Source organism: Atractosteus spatula, chromosome 9 (genome assembly GCF_055471065.1).
Source record: "Atractosteus spatula isolate fAtrSpa1 chromosome 9, fAtrSpa1.hap1, whole genome shotgun sequence".
In the NCBI taxonomy this organism is placed as follows: domain Eukaryota; kingdom Metazoa; phylum Chordata; class Actinopteri; order Semionotiformes; family Lepisosteidae; genus Atractosteus; species Atractosteus spatula.
The window spans coordinates 26,084,908-26,104,377 of NC_142714.1; the positions used below are offsets into that span (position 1 = coordinate 26,084,908).

Consider the following 19,470-nt stretch of genomic DNA (forward strand, 5'->3'; position numbering starts at 1 on the left):
CGCTGTATTTTTGTGCGTTTGATAAATAAACTTTGATTTGATTTGATTTGATTTGACATTTAATACCTTTAATACATAGTATGAATTGTAACTAATAATGGAAAATGATGTAGAAGTCCAATCAAATCCTGACTTAAATCTAATAAACAATCTTTGGCAAGAGTTAAAATTGCCATTCATCAGACAGAGTTTAAGCATGTTTGCAAAGAAAAATGGGTGAAAATTGGTGAATTCCAGTGTACAAAGGTGCTGGAAAGTTATCCAAAGAGATTTGGATGTGTTTGGTACAATTTGAACCAGGAGAGGATACAGCTACTGTAGAAACGCCAACTCGAAGTGTTCTAAACAGTCTGTGGTGTCAAAGGCTGTACTTAGAAGTATTTGGACTTCTAATGGGAAAGGTAGAAAATAAGTCTGTACCTGTTGGTTTGGGATTCAAGCCTCATGATGGAAGCTCCAGTATTCCTAAAAATCTATAAAAATCAGAGTTGTATGCTTCCTCTTTTCTTTATACTTCCTTTCAAGGAAGTGTTCTAAGTAAAACATTTACTGTAAGCAATTAACTCATCCAGTCTAGAGAATGATTAGTTTTAACTGCCATATTACAAAAGTGGGGCACCGGTTGTTCTCTGTCTATCTGCTATCTTTTAGTACCTACAGTAGTTTGCTTATACAACAGCTGCGCAGTTAATCTCAGGATATGTTCAGTTTCATTATTATTTTAAAATACATTATAGTTTGGGTTTAACAGATACTTAACAATGCCCTGCTGTGGAGATAACTTTAGGCAGGGCTTTTGTTTACTGATGATAAGTGGAGCTGTATTTTCCCTGGAACACTCTCCCCCATGAACCGATGTCTTTATATGATCCAGCTCTGGCTGTGATGCCTCAATGGTCTGAGCTACTACTGTTGTTTTAAGGCAGCTGTTCAATCCCTTGGAGCGCAACTGGTCAAGGGTGCTGTATAGCGGATATTTCAATTGTTTTGTTTTATTTTTTCTGGGAGCTGTCAGGCTTAATTTATTCAACCCTGTTAGCCTGACTTCAAGGCTGAATTCCCTCCAGAACTAGGGAGCAAGAAGGTATAATTGCAACAGTAAACAGTGCATGGTGCGTGGAGAGGCAGGTAAGAAACACAAAGAGATGGTAAATTCATTAATATCCTGCATAGACCTGAGCTTCATAAATATGCATGATAACACTAATACAGCAAGACAGCCCTTTTTTTTCAGTTGATACAGTTTAGGACCAGCTTATGTTACTCCCCTGTAGAAGAATGGAGAGACAAAGTGAACTTTATTGAGGATGAAAAGAATGTGATTGTGAATTTTCATGGTAAATTTTATTCACTATATAGCTGACTATATACTAAGCTATATACTGGCTAATGTATATAGCTACTGTAAGTATATACAGTATACTAAGATATATGTATAAAAAGGGCTGTGATTCTTATACGGTTCACCCAATATATAAGTACATAAGTACCCTCGAATTAAAGATGACATTCTGCACTTTAACCTCATAGTCATTGTTTCGTTTCAAAACCAATGTGCTGGAGTAAAGAGCCAAAAAAGTGTCACTGTCCAAATACTTACGATCTGCATTGTATAAAGGCTGTAATATATTTTCTGTCTCACATAGTTTTTCATTATTATCATTATTAATTATTAATTATCAGCAATTGTTTTCAAAGTCACTTTTTGATTAAAATTATATAGATTCCTTAAAATACTCTCTGTAATGCAAGTTTGACCTCCCATTTCAATTTCATTATGTACATATTATGAACAGATTACATGTTTTTTCTCATCTTCATTTTCTCCTCCTACCTTTTAATTGGTAAACATTCTCCTGCTTACTCTCTAGATTAACTTTATTTTTCACAGTCTGTGATGCCCATCCTAGGAAGATTAGTGTGGTAGAAGCAGTGTGGTGGTTCAAGTAGGCAGCTGCGTCAGCATGTGTACAGTAGGCTGCGAAGGAACAAGTAATGGGTTATTACACACCCAAAGGTTAATGTTCACACCCAATGAAGGCTCCACAGCAGCAACATTGTGTTTCTTTTCTTCTCTTTTCAGCATGAAATAAACCTTTACTTGTTCTTTTGCAGACTGCAGTGTGTGTGTTTATGGCAGACAGGGGTGCATTCTAATATACATTTTTAGGAAGCAGAATGATGACAAACACTATTACGTTGGCTAAGTAATAAAAAATAACAAAAAAGTTGTCATGCTCCTTAAACCATGCTAGAAGTATTTTGCTCAAAGTGGCACCATGTACTATAGTTCAAGTAGGTAGCTGTGTCAGCATGCGTAGGCTGCAAAGGAACAGGTAACGGTTTATTCCACGGGTTTATTCCATGCTGAAAAGAAAGGAAACACAACCATGTACTGTATACTCTGATGTTAATAAAAGGCAGCTCTGAACTCATAGGTAGCCAACTAAACACTTTGCTACACTCGTTTTAGTAACTACATTATTGTAAAACATAAATTTCATGGTCTTCCTTATGCAAATATAGAGTTTGCTTCCTTGTACATTGCGAAATGTTCCTGTATGCCTCACTCAGGAGTATTATATTGTTATACAGCAGCAAGGCTGGTCATTTTGAATGTAATTTTAAGCTTAGAGAGAAAAGGCTGTTGTGAGACTACACTGATTGCATATCACAATATTATTTAAGTGTTTAGCTGTTATTGTGTTTAAGAAAATATTCACACAATCCACTAGGTACAGTATAACGTTTATCACTTACAACTGACTACATGAGTACTGTATATGTGCTGTATAATATAACATTCTGAGAATACCGAATTATTCATAATGACCTACTTTAATAACATTTCTTCCCACATCTGTCTGTGCAATTATTGTCTGTATTTGCACGCTTTGTACCTACAGAAGATTCACCTACATAGAGTGTGTTAGTACAGTGACCTGGAGATTTACCTGCACACAGTGTACCTCCAGAACAACCTGTAAACCCATACTCAGTGTACTTGAAAAAGGATGTATAGATTCATCTGTTCACATTGAACTTTTTAAAGAACTTGGAGATTCACTTGCACACTATGTAACTGCAGAAGGACATGGAGTATAGGAATAACTACTACCAGGAGAATTCACATAATCCTGCAGGCCTCCAGATTGATTGTAATCTCCGTCTTTGTTAATGATCCTCCAAGTGAGGATGTGAAATCTCATTTAAGGTGATAACCAAATCTACTGTGCTTTATGCATCACAGCATCACCAGTCTCTTTAATAGCCCTGGTCTCTAACTAATTAAATTAAACAGTGTAGGGTAACATCAAATATCTCTTCCAACTGCAATTAAACTGTGTAGTGCAAATCCAGCAGTATGTATTCAGTATACGTTTTTTTTTTCTAGTTCACACTAGATTTTAAATTGAGCCTCCAAAAGATTATAGACTCTTTGCCTTTCTTTCCTTCACTGGAAGTTGGTTACCATTTTCCTGTGATTTGTTCATTTTACATTAATCACAGCTGAGAAACAAAAGAAATAAAGCAATTTCATAAAGTTTTATCATGTGACATTTCCCATATCTTTTAATGCCAATGCAGTCTATACCAATACGAAACCTGAAAGAAAGTGTGTTTTATATTATAAAAATGTAGTATAAATATATAATAATATATAATAAAAAATAGGTGTAGTCAAAATGTTTTTAATTTTGTGCAGTTTTCTGCTCATACAATATACCACATGGTCTGATCACAGGATTGTAAAGGATGGTCAGTATGGATAGGTCATCCTTAACTAGCTTGTTAAAAGTCTTTGAACAAGCAACTGCACGAAGAGATACAGAAAAGCAAAGGGAATGGTGTATTAAGATGATTTGGATGAATTTTCTCATGTAATATAAAATCACAAGTGATACACATTCAAAGTACTGAATGTAATAACAATAAGAATGAGATGGAAACAGAATTGGAGTGAATGATAATTTTGAGGTGCTTTAGTAGTGGAGTACCTCAGGTATCTGTATGTGGACTGCATTTATCAATTTATATCACTTTTCTAGATTCTTTGAGGTCTCATATGAAATGCATACAGTACATATCTCATACCAAACCAGGAGCAGTAGCACACGCTATAGAAGCTGCAGAAGACTTTCAACAGGACTTTGACTTCACTCAGAATTAGAACTTGGAACATGACACTTAACATAGAAATATGACATTTAATATAGAAAGTCCACGGTGTTGCATGTGGGTGGTGAAATAATATTTCAAATATTAAACTGAAAAGACTGAACTTGAAGAGGCTACCTCAGTGTTGACACATCATTTTTAACAGGCAGAATGAGGAAACAATAAAAATGGCAAATAGAATGTTGGGACATATATTTAAATGTACAATAGATGATATCTCATGTAGAAAGTTACTGTATGTACAATTATGGTCACTACATTAGATAATTGTAATTGAAATCAATCCAGTGAAGAGAAACAAGATGCACTCCAGTGCTTAAGGGAATGTTCTACACGGACAGGCTGAAAGAACCAAATTCATTTAGCCTTCAAAAAAGAAGGCTTTGAAAGAAAAAGATTAAAGTTTTCAAAATCCTCAAAGTTGACTCATTTGACATCTTCAAAGACAACAGTGAAATAGGAACCAAATGACACAAATGGAAACTATGGGGAAGTTGTTTTGTGAATAGGTTTTTCTTTACATTAAGGGTGGTAGGAATATGGAACAAGCTACCCATCCATGTTGTTGAAACTGATACCCAGGCTTCTTTGAAGAAATGGCTGGATGAGATCCTCATATCAGTACAGGAAACACTACATTACACAAAGAGTGATGGAAGTTTAGAACAAGCTACCCAGCCATATTGTTGATGCCAATACCCTGAATTTTTCAAGAAATAACTGAATGATATCCTTACAGTTAATTACTAACTACCAACCTGTCTAGATGGGTGAAATGGCTACCTCTTGTTTTCAGACATCAATTAGTTCTTACCTATTTTATGCTTTTAATATATGTGGAATTTAAATTTATATAGTACATTTCTATAAGTGCAAGTGATACAGAATTCCAAAGCTGTATTTGAAATTTTCCTTTTGAAAATGTGCCTAAATTCACTGTTTAAACACATACTGATGAATTCTGGTCCTAAAAGAAATGCCACTTTTGTTTTGCCTGCTTTCTGAATAACTTCTTAGAAAGGCCATACTGTGTATTTTATAAAAGAAAAGACTGTTTTAGTGATGTGGCACAACTGGTATGCAAACAGCTACAGTTATTTCTACATTCAGAAAAGGTGAAAGATTTCATTAAATACAGTAGCTATGTAACATTATCTGCTAATAATGGTGGTAAAACTGAAAGAAAAAAATGTGCATACTGAGTAAGAGTTATAACCCAATAAAGATGTCTGCATACCAAAAAGGCCATTCATTCTAGCCTGATTAAAAATATTGTTACAGAGACTAATGAAAATGGTAAATATCAGGAATTGACCAAGCAGTTTAGTCAATAAATAAAATAATTATTCATAGCCCCCAACTTGCAAGTGATTTCTCCATGTGAATTGAATGTGATTTTTTTGTTCTCTGGCACAGCTTTGGTGAAAAGAGTAATAATTTAGGCACCTTTGATTAAACAAATATTTATTAACAATAACACATAACTACACATAACAAAACAGAACACACAGGTTTCTATATTTATAGTATGAACAGACAAGACATTTCAGATGCCTAACATTCTAATCCCCAAGAAAACCCCAGACGTTTACTAAGTATTAAACTGAAATAATGCCTACAGAGGCCAAATAAGACATAAGCTGCCTTCTAATAAATGCAATCAACCGGTTAAATCTCTCTTTCTCCAAACCTGGATGCCACAAAATATATGGCTGTCTATTTCCCTATTCTAAAAATGCACCTCGAAGCAGGACAGACCATCTCTAACAGGGGTATCTTTCACTCAGGAAACCCGAGTTCCCTAAAATTGAAGAATAGCAAGCTCTCTCTAGCAAGGCTTAAAAACTGTGCTCCAATCAGGTTTTGTCTGTGAGTACAGGCGCTCGCTTGCCACAAGCTTCAAGTTCCAACTCCTCCTGACTTCTCTCTTGTGGTCTCCCCTTCTTTCTCCTCTCTCTTCTTTTCCTCTCTCTTTGTCCTTTCTCTTCTCTTTACTTCTCCCTCTCTGTGTTCTACTGTGATCTTATATAGTGTGCTTCCTGACTGCTCCTTGACAACCATTTACCCACAACTTAACCAGGTAAACCAAGGTAAACTTTACACTTGTTTATGATCAAGGGACTCCCTACATATCACACACTTTATCTAAACTCTTAGAGACACTTACTAGTCACATATAGCTGTAAAAATATAGTGAAAAATGTTTAAAAAATCAGAGCTTCTCAATCTGTACATTTTGTATCTTGAATTATCTTACAGACAATGCTGTAAAAATAATTTCTCATGCCTTCTGGTCGGTTGTGTGTTTGGGCATTATAGTATGAGGTAAAGGGGTGGATTGGAAAACATATTTGTTTTTATCCTGTTAGCTTTACCATACAGTATATCTCCCTGGTGCAGTGAGCCTGAAAACATTCACTGTTTGACAACATCATTGTTCTGTACGATTAAATATTGCAGACATTTCAAACATACAATATTATAATTATGGTCAGTAGCAATATTACAAAAAAAAAATTAAACTGTTGCATACAGTAAAGGGTGTGTATGGGACGCTTCTCAAAGCCTTCTGGGGGATAAAGTCCAGACAAGGTCCTCCATCTTGTCTGTTCCCACCACAGTCCTATCAGAGGCAAATGCTATCATACATGATTCTGACAATAGAATTTATCAGCTTTAGAGAGTGGTAATGTTTTCTTAAATTAACCTGATGTCAGTCACATAGTGAAAACTGCACCTGCACTGAACAAAAAGCTGGCAACTCACATACACAACTCACACACAGTATCTTGGTATCTTGAAGAAATTAGAACCATAACACAACAGCAGCAAATATTACAGCAACTAAACATGGAAAATGTTTTGTTTTTGATGCATTCAGTTAAACCAGGCTGAACAGCAGAAATTTGTTTTTTTGTTTAAATTTCTTAAAAGTATCCTAGATTCCAGAAAAAAATAACAAATAACCTTATAGTGAAATAACAGTTGGTTGGGTCCAGCCTCGGGAACTAAAGAAGTAAAGCTCTTCTCACCTCTTAGATTGCAAATCTTTTTTTTTTTACTGGTGAATACTACTATTCCGTATATACAGGGACAAGGAATATTTAATAGAAAATCATCTATTCAAAATACCAGCATTTGTTTCTTATATTTGTAGTAACAGACAAATAAGTACTAGAACCCAAGATGAAGTTTGAACAACTGAGTTTATTGCATGCAAGGAACAATAAGTCCAAAGTATTGTTCGAAATATACGTACAAAACCTCCAGTTTATATAGCAAAGTTCACCCGCTTCTGACGCAAATTGTTACCATAGTAATGGGGGGCCACCTATGTTTGGTCATAAGTACTCCCACATTCCCACGAGCTCTTCTCTCTTTAAACGTACGCGCACCAATCTTCTCAGCACTATTTAAACCCTCACTAGTCTTCCTTTCCTTGCTCATGATTGAGGTCTCTTCCCTGAGCTGTGTATTCGTACTTTTCCTATCCCGCTAAACTTGTAATTAGACTCCCGGAATTTCGACTCAACGCTTCCCTTCAACGATGTCTTCGCTTCCCGATTTGGTACTTGCATTCTCTTGATTCCTTCACGGATTTTGGACCCCAGCTCTTGTACTCGACCACATCTTCGCCTCCTGTCTCAACTCTTAACCTTCGAAATCAGAAGTGCCTCGCATAGGATCCCAATCCACCGAAGTCCGGTTCCCCTTGGCACTAAGAGCTTGAAGACTTTTGATGGTCGGTTTTATCTTTCCTTATTTAAGGGGAGTCTTTATCTTGCACTTGGAATTTCATATCAATTAACTCCCATCCCTCTATAACTCAAAGGTGCCTAAGCATGGAATGTCTTGTGTTACACAAAGTCTGTGTGCAGAAAAAAATCAGTTAACCCCTTTTTAACATCTTATATCTTTCATCATATTACATCATGAAAGTACCTTTAATAATTATGTGCAAAACCAAAACTCTGTAGAGCCCGTGAGTGCATGGAAATTAAGGTATTGTTTGCAAGAGATTTGGAAATGTGCACCTGGAGAAAATGGTCATTTGCTCTGTCTACAGTAGGTGTGTGATTCCTTTGGTTGTTAGTTATAACACATGTTCCAACTGAAACATATGTATAAAGTCATAATCAATTATGTATTGTGTATCATCTGACAAGTGAAGTGAAACACAAAGATTGTAATATATTTCTGTCACATCCATGTTTTATTCCAAATTTTTGTTACTGTTGTGTATATATAGATGATTTCAACAATAAACAATTCCACAAAGAGATGCAGTTGAATCTCTTAGGGAATAAGGGAAAAAATGTCAGGAGAGAATATTTTGAAAAAGCACCATTTTAGAATACACAGTAGTAAATATGCTTATATACAGTAGTACAACAGTGTTAACGGCACTTGCAGTTCTAAAAGCGGTGATAATAAGAACTTAGTTCATTTTGGCCCTAGCTGAAATAATGCTTACAAAAATAATGGACAGTTTGTATTGCTGTTTTCACTGTAGTTGCTCTGTTATGACATACTGGTAAAAATATTTATTGCAGTTGTACAGTGTTATCAGTAGTTGCAGTTTCGTTTGACAAATCACTAAATTATGCACATTTTATATTTATTTCACAACAGAACTGTAGGATTGAAATGTTGTAGTCAATGTAATTAAATTCCAGTTGTTTTACCTGAGAATGTGCAGCATGAAATGATCACACTTGTGGAAACAAAACACTACATTTGCATAATTAAAACATGAATTAATCAAGCCATTGTAGATTGTAATGTTTGCAAAATGAGGGACAACCTTTTTAATTTGGAAATGCCTTATTATGTAGATAATTTCAGCAGTAAAGTATCCAGACATTTGGAACCTAGTTAGAAATTAATTCTGCAAACCTACAGTCAGTTCTACTGGCAATTATAAACACTCAAAGTCCTAGTAATTAGCAGTTTTAGTGCATGAGTGTCATAGGCTAAAATGAGAGGGTAGAGAGGTTGTTTAAATAAAAACTTAGAATGTTGCATAGCTTAAACTTTGAATACAAACTGCTTTAATTGGGAAAAATTGCAAGGCTACAACAGATGCCATAGTTACAGCACAGTCATATTCTGCAATATTCTAAAATCAAATCAGATAAAATATATTGTTAAATATCTGTAGCATGAGACTTTTCAGGAGAAAAGAAGAATTCTTCTTATCTCAGGAGAGAAAAGAATATGGCAGACCAGTTACTAAGTTAATGTTTTTGTCTTATTAACAATGTGCAGTGAAAAATGCAATTAGCTTTTCTAATCTCTGCTCCATTTTTATAACTATGGCAATCCTACGCCTGTAAAGTTGTGACCCAGTTTAAAATATCCACTATATAAATTAGTATACAGTGTATACATATATACCATAGTGTAAGCACAGTAAAGCCCAGGGAAATTCTGATACACTCAGGGAAAGTATATAACGTTATGTACGAAACTGTGGAAAAGTAAAGAAAACAGTATGCAATGCTTGGAAAACCATAGAAAAAAAAACTTGCAGATGTACAGCGGTTAACTTTGATCATGGTATATAAGGGGCTTTTTAATATATACATCAAAAGGCTAGATGTTGAACACATGATGTATACTTGCAGTCAGGTCACGCAGTAGGCAACTGCACAAAAATCACTTTCCCTATCTGTGTCATCACTAATGTCTTAACACAGTAAAACAGAAAACTCTGCTCCATTTGTCTCCGTCAACAACAAGGATTTATGTATTCCTCCTCCTTTTTCCCCCTGATATCACAAATCTGTTTCATATGGGTAGATTCTATTTGCCAGTACTGGTTAACTGGAAGTCCACAAAATTGTTTTTGCTGCAGGGAATTAGGATTTTTCTAAGTATACTTGGCACCCAGGATGCCAACTCTACAGGATTGCCCTAGAGTCTCTCAGAATTAAAGATTAATCTTCTATCTTCTATTGCAGATTACCCACTGGGTTTTTTTTTTCAAAAAAACTACAAAAATGTGTTATTGATTTACTGATATTTAGATTTTAAGTGTTTTTTTTCAAGTTTTCTTTTTTTCTTGCCAGATTGATTGACAAAAAAGAAGCCATGTTGCACCTATATAAACCTGATCATTCATCTTGTCCTTCATATTAAGTGAAGAAGCATCTATGAAATACATTACTAAATGACTGAATTCTTCTGGAGGAACATAAACTGTGAAGAGATTTCAACATAGTGTACTGTAGTTATTTTTATTTCAGTTGTTTGTTTCAGTGTTGTTTTAATGTGGGAGTTTGGAACAAACAACCCAGTTGTTGAAGAAAACAACCTGGATTATTTCATGAAATGCTGGATGAGGTCTGATGAGGTGCTCAACTAGCTACGGCACTCACCCTGTGGTCCATGTGGGTCCTAATGCCCCAGTATAGTTATGGGGACTCTATACTGTACACAGGCGCCGTCCTTCGGATGAGACGTAAAACCGAGGCCCTGACTCTCTGTGGTCATTAAAATCCCAGGGCATTTCTCGAAAAGAGTAGGGGTGAAACCCCGGTGTCCTGGCCAAATTTCCCATTGGCCCTTACCAATCATGGCCTCCTAATAATCCCCATCTATGAATTGGCTTCATTACTTTGCTCTCCTCCCCACTGATAGCTGATGTGTGGTGAGTGTTCTGGCGCACTATGGCCGCCGTCACATCATCCAGGTGGATGCTGCACATTGGTGGTGGTGGAGGGGAGTCCCTATTGTGAGTGAAGTGTCCAGAAAAGCGCTATATAAGTGTAAGCGATTATTAATTATTATTATTATCATTACTATGAAATGGGTTATATGTGATGAATGGCTTCTGCTCATTTAACCCTTTTTATGTTCTAATATGTTTGAACAGACAATTTAATATAAGTATAGTGCAAATATGTTCAAATAATTCTCAGTATTTTATCAAATATGTTAAATATGTACTTCCTTTAAGAAAGTCCTGAGATGAAGTCTGTGTAAATACTGTCCTGAAAGGGCTTAGTCCAAAAGGTTCAGATTGTGTTATATTTCCATGGGTGTGGCAAAGAGCCCATATACTAGGACTGGATAGTTTAGAAAGCTAAATAGTTCACCTGGGTTAAGCATACCAATTGTAGTATTGAATAATTGAACAGTATGCCTTCTCACATGGGTTTAATTTGTAAGATTGCACATTTTCACATGGGTTGAATTAGTGGTTTGTGTATATAAGGGTACAGTATGTCACTGACAAGGGTTAGTTGTAGGTTTTGAGGTTGTCAAGGTTACTGAAGTACTTTGCAGCAGTAGCATTTCAGTGCTGGTGGTTGTCCCTCTCTTGACAACAGTTAATGTAATTATGAAGAAGAAATCATGCTCTTTTATTAATTATTAAAATTATAATTATTTTTAAAAATTGTCAAGGTTCCTTCTAGACATAAATGTTCAGCTGTTAATTGTATAATCTAGTTTTGCTGATGTGTGCTTGTTCCACTGCTGAGCTTGAGAGTAATCTATTGGTTTAATGTTTTCAATACCTTTCAAGGTTAAAAATATGTATATCAAGTCCCATCATAATCTCCTCTGTTCAAGATTGAAAGAATTTGGTTCTTTTATCCTATCTGTGTATGACATTCCCTTTTAAACATAGAATTATTCCTGTTGCTGTTTTTTTAACTCTGTGTTGTGCAGCAATGTCCTTTTTATAGTGCACTGATCATAAAGTTGTATACGATATTCTAAATAAGATCTTACAAGTGCATTTTGTAACTTTAACCTTACTTCTTTTGTGCAGGTACTGTAAATTCTATGCACTATATGCTCTAACATTTTGTTGGTGTTTTTAAAAGCTACTCCAGCAATATAAACTCCTATGTCCCTTTAATAGGTTGCTTTCTTGCAGCACATGTACTAAGAGGATATTTTTACAACCAGCACATGTTACTTTGTATTTCTGTGCATTCAATCTCATTTACCAGGTATTCGCTTATTCCTAAGATTCCTCATTCCTGTCTTGGTCATTTTAATTTCCTTTACTGCTTTACTGTGTTTTCTGTCTCTAGTATTTTTGTGTAATCTGCAGACTTCACAAATTTACTATCCTCACCAAGATCAAGATTTATGTAAATTAGGAAGAGCAGAAGGGCCGATACTCCAGTAATTACATCTTGTAATCTGTGGCTTCTTCCCTTCTCACTGCTCTGTGTTTTCTACGCATCAATATGTTTTCTACCATTAATATATATATATTACTTTTGTTACCTATAGCTTAGCTTTAGAGTTAACCTTTCATGTGGATCTTTTATCAAACACTTGTTGGAAATCCAAATGCACCACGATTAGGCCTAATTGTATCCATCACTAATGTTCCATGCTGAAAGTAATCTCGCACTCTAGTTAAGTAGGGTCTAAAGCCTTTCCTAAACTCTTGTTGACTGTTGCTAATGACACCTTATTTAATTTGCTTTATAATAGATATTGTGGATTGCTCAGGTATATCCAAACAATAATGTAGACTTGATTATTCTGAATCCCTGATTTTGTACTGTTTTGTGTAACTTAGTAGAAGGTCAATCTTTTGAAAATTACAATTCCTAATAAAAAAACTGTATATAGAGAAATTACAGTATGTTACACCCTACATTCTGTTACCTGCAATGCTGTAGTTAAACAAAACACAAAGAAATATTATTGAGATGTATTTAAATAAAGATCAAACTAAAATCCATCTGGGAAGTAGAGATAAAAGGAAGACACAAGCTACTTTTTTACTCAGTGCACTTAGTTCAAGTTCAAGTTCATGTTTATTTGTCATTCCAGCCATATACAAGTATACAGTGTAACGAAATATCGTTCCTCCTCGTCCATGGTGCAAGTACAGGCAGGACAGATAGGACACTGACATTGACATTGTAGACAGGATACACATAGTGCAAAGTGCAGATAGTGCAAATTATAAGGTAAATACATAATACAATATACACAACACACTGGGGGGATTTAAACCCTGTTTCTGGAATTGGGGCAGGTGCAAGTAGATTCCAGGGTGTTGGGAGCCTCACAGCCTGCGGGAAGAAGCTGTTACAGAGTCTGGTTGAGCTAGCCCATGCACTGCGCTATCTTTTCCCAGATGGTAGGAGGGCAAAGAGTTCATAGGAGGGGTGGGAGTGGTCATCTACTATAATGTAAAGGCCCTGTGTAAGTAGCGTTTGTGATAGGTGACAGAAATGGAAGGGAGGAAGGTTCCAATGATCTTTTCAGCTGTTTCCACAATTCGTTTCAGGGTCTTGCGATCTGAAGTGTTGCAATTCCCAAACCAAACAGTGATACAGCTGGTTAAGGTGCTCTCAATGGTGCTTCTGTAGAAAGTGGTAAGAATGGGCAGGGGAAGGTTTGCCCTCCTCAGTCGTCGCAGGTAATGGAGACGCTGCTGTGCTTTCTTGGCTAGGGAGGTGGTATTGAGGGACCAAGTGAGATCATCTATAATGTGTACACCAAGAAACATACAACAAGTTGAGAAGTGTGATGTATTCTGAATTTGTCAAGGTGTTCTCCAGGTGTTCTCTGAATGTAGGTGAATTGAAGTGTTTTCCAGCTGATTTGATGTCTATTAGGTTATTGATGCAAGAATCTCATCCAGCCATATCTTGAAATTTCCAGGAATTAATTTCAACAACCTGAATGGACCACTAGTCCCAGATATCCATTTGTGTCTCAGGATTCTTGTTTCATTATTTATCCTGACACATATTCCACATGTTAGTATAACTTGGTCAGGACTTTCAGTTTTGAATGTCCCAAACCATGTGCTTCTGCATAGGCCTTACCTCATATTTATTATGAATGTAGAACTACAGTAAAATACATCTCCAGAGTAACAGTATTTAAGCATATTTTACTTATTCCATATAAACATAATAGTGTTAAATTTTGTAAATTACCACAGTTATTAAAGAGATGTAAATACCTCTTAACTATTGCTCTGAATTTCAAAACTGAGTACTTTCCTACTTCGCCTTGAGGTAAGCTATCAGTATCTTCTTCAGTGAATACCTGTGTAAATCAAATAGTCAAGACATTTGTAATTTTATTCATCTACAATTTCTCCTTGAAGATTTTTGCCACAACCTTCAGTGTTCTGTTGCTATTGTAATATAGGAAGAAAACCATTGTATTAGTTTTGACCTCTAAATAAGAATTATTATATACCTGTTTTTTGGCTTTCCTAATGTCACTTGACTTGACCTTACAGCTAAATGTTCTTTTTTAGTTTCATCAGTGTCCCTTTTAGATTCTCTATAGAGTGCCACTCTCCCCTGATGTCATATTCAAAATTCTTTTATACAGCCAGTTTACTGATGTTTGGGATGTATTTGTATTGTGACTCAAGCAGTACAATTTTAAAATGTGTATTTCACCATTAAACTCTCTAAATGCCTTTGTAGCTGGCTTTTCTAAACTTTGAAGCCATTACTTCTAAGTTTACAAAGGAAATTCAAAATGTGCATATATCTTTATTCAGTAGTTTCTCATACTGTAATCAGCTTCAGTAACATGACTGTGTGGAGAGCTTGTTCCAGCCACCCACCACACAATGTACAGTACATTTTGTAAATAAGTGCTTCATATTCTTGGTTTAAAAAAATACCACCTCCTTTAATTTCCATTTATGTACTGAGATTCTTGTTTCACTATTGATCTTTACACAGTAAAGTAGTCAGATATTAGTAGAGGAGGTTATTCCTATAGGTACATGTACTTGTTTCTATGTACATGTACATTGGAATTCTTATTCACTCTGATCTCTCGGGATCTCTCGTGATAGCCTGTACGTTTTGCCACATAAGTCACCCCGAAACTGTTTTTCTAATTTGTCCTCATATTCCTATTTTTGATAGTTTAATAGCTTTCTCCAGGTCATGCCTTGATTTTTTATACAGTTCTTTGTCACCTGATTGGAATGCAGCAGACCACACTTTAAGTTTTCAGCAAATGTCTGTCCACACAGAAGTTGATGTAGGATGTCACTACCTCTGTGTATTTAGATCAGTGGAAGAATCTTTGAATATACACCAATCAGTCATTTCAAAATAATCTGCGAGTTCTTGCTCATCAGCATCTGACCAGCGCTGCACAGTCTTTACTGCAGGTGGTGTGCTCTGGTAGCCTCTGTAAACAGGAAGAAGGAGAAGGCATGGTCAAACTTCCTGAAATGTGGACGTGACATGGAGCAGTATGCTCCTCTGATGCTTGGTTAACCGTGTGTTATTGCCTCTAGTGGGAAGGGAGACATGCTGAAAGTACTTTGGTAGTACTTTTTTAAGGCTGCAGTGGTTAAAGTCCCCCGCAATGATAGAGACAGCTTCCGGGTTCAAGTTTTCATATTTGCTGATGACGCTGTACAACTCGCTGAGTGCTGCTTCAGCATTAGCATGTGGGTGAATGTACACAGTGGTCATAATAACAACTGTAAATTCCCTTGGTAGGTACAAAGGGATTTAACATTTAATGGTGAGGTATTCCAGATTTGATTAAGAAGATCTGTAGAGAATTTCTACATCAGTGCAAAATGAGTATTTAAGGTATAAAGGTGATATAATAATTGTAGACCAAAATTACTATTACCCTTCTAAATATGTGAAGAGGTCAGAAGTCCTGTCCTGCCTCAATAATGACCTTCTAAGAACACACCCTCATGGATATGTGAAATGAAAATGATTTATTGCTTTATTTAGCATTTAGCATTCATTAACTCATAGTTAAGATAGCTGGCTTGCTTGCTCCTCTGCATATTTCATCTTACTTGTTGATTTTGTTATCATTCAGGATATTCCATGACATTGATAATAATTCACTTACTTTTGCTCTGATTAATATTAACCTCTCGATTTCTTTCTCAAGCCTTTTCTTATCTTCCCTCCATTCAAGAAAGTGTGCAATAAAGTAAATGTCAGTAAGGAGCTATTTCTATTTTTCATTGCATGGATCAGGAAACACACCTGTAGCACAGGTGAAAAAAGAGTATTGTATACAGGAAGGCATAGCATATCCTGAGCCCCTTATTGTGACTTCAGTTCCTTGGGTTCTTGAAGAAAATTTCAGTCTTCTTTATCAGGGCACTAGCCTTTTGGGACAGCAGGTTTGGTGCTTGTTTTACTCTGGGTCACAGGCATCTGGAGGTGTGCCTGAGATAGCAGTTCAAATCTGCAGTGTGAGCACTTAGCACTTACAATTACTTAGGACTAATTCTAAAATAATTAGGCAACATTTTTCATTTTTTGTCATCTACAGCAAGGGGCAATAACCATTTTGAAATGGTTGAGAAGAATCACAACATTACATTGATGAAATAGATTGGTGGTGGGCAGGGGCAGATTTTGTCATTTGTGTTGTTCAGAATTTGGACTGCCATTGTCATTAAGGCTTTTTCAGACATTGCTACCTAAAACCTCTGATGTCATCAGTGCTGGGGAAAGGAAATATCACCATTCATATAATTAAACAACATTGTCCAACAACAATGTTGTATTGCTGAGTAAATACAGTTTGCTCATTGGCCTAACACTAACTGAACAGTGAGCCAATGTTGGATGCCAAAATCAGTCCAGTATAGAAATTCATTTAGATAATTTTATTAGATTATGGAGAAAAGAGCATTTTTCAAACCTCTTGGCATCACTTCTTTTTTGTCTCTAACGTCTTTTATCTTAAAATTCACCTTGTAATATACCCTCACCCTATTAGAACTTTTGTTCCTAAAAACTCTGATATCAAACTAAAATGTTAAAAAAATTATGTAAAAAGACTGACCTAATTGATTTAATTGAAATCATGGGGTCAAAGGCCAATCATGGGGTCAAAAGTAAGAAGAGGTTGGTTATCGTTGGTTCAGTTGCAGGTCTCTAATCGCAATAAGTGTCCAATTAAGACAATTTCTTGCTATTTCTAACCTTGCTGGACATCTAACCACGTTTGCACTTGATTTCATTATGACGCATAACACAGCAGCATTACACTCACAGAACTGTAGACCTTGTGATATGAGCTCACATAAAGGAGGAAGAACTTTCAGAAGAGCTCCATCCACCCAGAAAGACAAACATTTCTTCCAGATTTCACTCTCAGTGGCTGTGGCTGCTCACATTCCCACCTGATCTGGTTTCTTCCATCATAATATAAACAGAACACGGGACAGAGTAAATTTGTATCAAAATCAATCAAATCTGTTTTTTGAGACGAACAGCTGCCATTTGTTTGTATGATGCAGTGAAACAAACATTACTTAAATGACTACTACATGAAATTTCACTACATTTTTGTTAGGTTTTCATAGTGTGAAATATTTGTAAATGTACAATTGATAATATGATAGGTATTCTGACTTTCACATAGCCCTTTTAGGATATGTGAAATTGATTTCTTCGAAAAGATCTTTTTTATGTATAATTTGTTATTACATTGGGTAAGGGACTTGATTATGATTCATTCAATATTCCCATTGCATTAATTAATTAATCAGGAACTAATCAGGAGCACAACGAAACCCCTCTGTTTTTGCCAGAAAAGTAGTTAGGAATGTTTTGCCTTTGGTAAAAACACATGTTCACATGTTGCACACTGTCGATGGAAAGCTGAATGTATTCCCTTCACCCTGGAGATTCTAGCCCAAGGAGGCAGAGCTGTATTTTCTGAAGGTGGGACAGAATTAAGAATTAAGTTTATCAAGTTCTTTGAATCACCAGTACCATCTTACATGTTCTACTAGTGAGCAGAAAGACTTGTAGCTCATTTAATCTTTTTTTTGTTCTTTTTTTGTACTTTTTGTTAAGCGCTGAGAGAATCTATCCGGGTGGGAGGAGAAAGACTGTTTCTTAGGCTTTCCATCATATGATGAGCAGTTTTTAGCTGACCATTTCTTCTCCATTGGAGCTCTATATTTTCTGTTAAATATCTGCCATATCTCCAAGTTACATCTAATTAGCATTCTCTTTTTTTATTTTGGTTTCAGGAGAGAGTGCTGAAAGTAACTGAATATCCTACTTGGAGTCCAAGGAGGAGAGGGGACAGAGCGGGATCTCTGTAGACAATGCGGTGAAGTGGAAGGGAAGGAAAGACACGAGAGAACCTTTACCCCCCTCCCTCCCTTGATCCCTTGCCCCACCCCAGACCCCCCACTTCCGCCCCCTCTGCTGTTGAAGATGCACTGTATGGGATTGTGAGGCGGCAACAGGAGTGCTGACAACACACCGGTGAAGCGAAGATGCGGCCATGGACAGGTTCGTGGCGCTGGATCATGCTTATCCTTTTGGCCTGGGGGACCCTGCTCTTCTATATTGGAGGCCACCTAGTCAGAGACAATGATCACCCTGACCGTTCCAGCAGAGAGCTGTCCAAAATCCTGGCCAAGCTAGAGCGCTTGAAACAACAGAACGAGGACCTCCGCAGAATGGCTGAGTCTTTAAGGTAAAAGTTTAGCTTTGGTTTTTCAGGGCCTAGTGGTTGTAAACTCCCTTTATTAAACTTACATGTGAGCAATTGGGTACTTTTTAATGAGATATAAGCCTTTTAAAGTATCCTCCCTGTGTAGGGATTAGCTTCCGAAATTGGAAATACGTTCTAGGCTAATGATTATCCTAAGAGTACAGATCAAGAAGGTCATTTGAAAGTTTTTGTGAGGTACAGACAATGAAGCAGAAGGTTTGGATTTAACCTGCTAGACTTCAAGTGTCACAGCCTGGTTCTTTGTAAAGGGTAGTCAGGTGCAGTGCAGAAAACATTGGAAAATGCCAGAAAAGTCTGAAGTCCTGATTTTTTGCCCTGGTAAATTTGCTGAATTTTCATTATTAACTTTGTTAACTAAGAAAACAATAGAATGTCATTCAGTAGGTCTTGTTGGTTTGATGGTGAGGGCAGTTCTATCTACTCATGAGAATGATGCAAAATGTGGGAAAGTCACACATATTGTTCTACATGTACAGATGCCACCATCTAGAATGTGCGCCAAAACTTAGAGGTAATAAATTTGTAATAAACATAGAGGTTATGTGTGTGTGGACTGGACATCTCTTTATTAAATCTCCTCCTAAAGATCCTTTATTTAAATACTATCTATGCAGCCATCTAGAATGTGCACCAAAACGTGCGTAAGTGGTAAGCAAAGTTTCGGTATGGCGAATTTAGTGCTTCACTGCCCAAAGATGGATGGGGAGATTTGCATTTGTGACATATTAGATTTTAGTGAAACAGTGTCATCTGGTTTACTTTTCTTAAAGTCTACTTAATATGGAATATTAATATGAAATTGTT

At 36.3% G+C, this 19,470-nt stretch overlaps 1 protein-coding gene across 9 annotated transcripts in view; it reads left to right on the top strand.

The window, feature by feature from the left end:
- The window catches only part of fut8a (fucosyltransferase 8a (alpha (1,6) fucosyltransferase)), a 401,280-nt gene that overhangs the window by 237,059 nt on the left and 144,751 nt on the right, over positions 1 to 19,470 (top strand). For all 9 annotated transcript variants that reach the window (XM_088924800.1, XM_088924806.1, XM_088924802.1 and 6 more), the window contains one exon: positions 18,173 to 18,627. In XM_088924800.1, coding sequence (XP_088780926.1) covers positions 18,425 to 18,627 — 203 coding nt within the window. In that variant the 5' untranslated portion in view covers positions 18,173 to 18,424. The remainder of the gene's footprint in view (positions 1 to 18,172; positions 18,628 to 19,470) is intronic.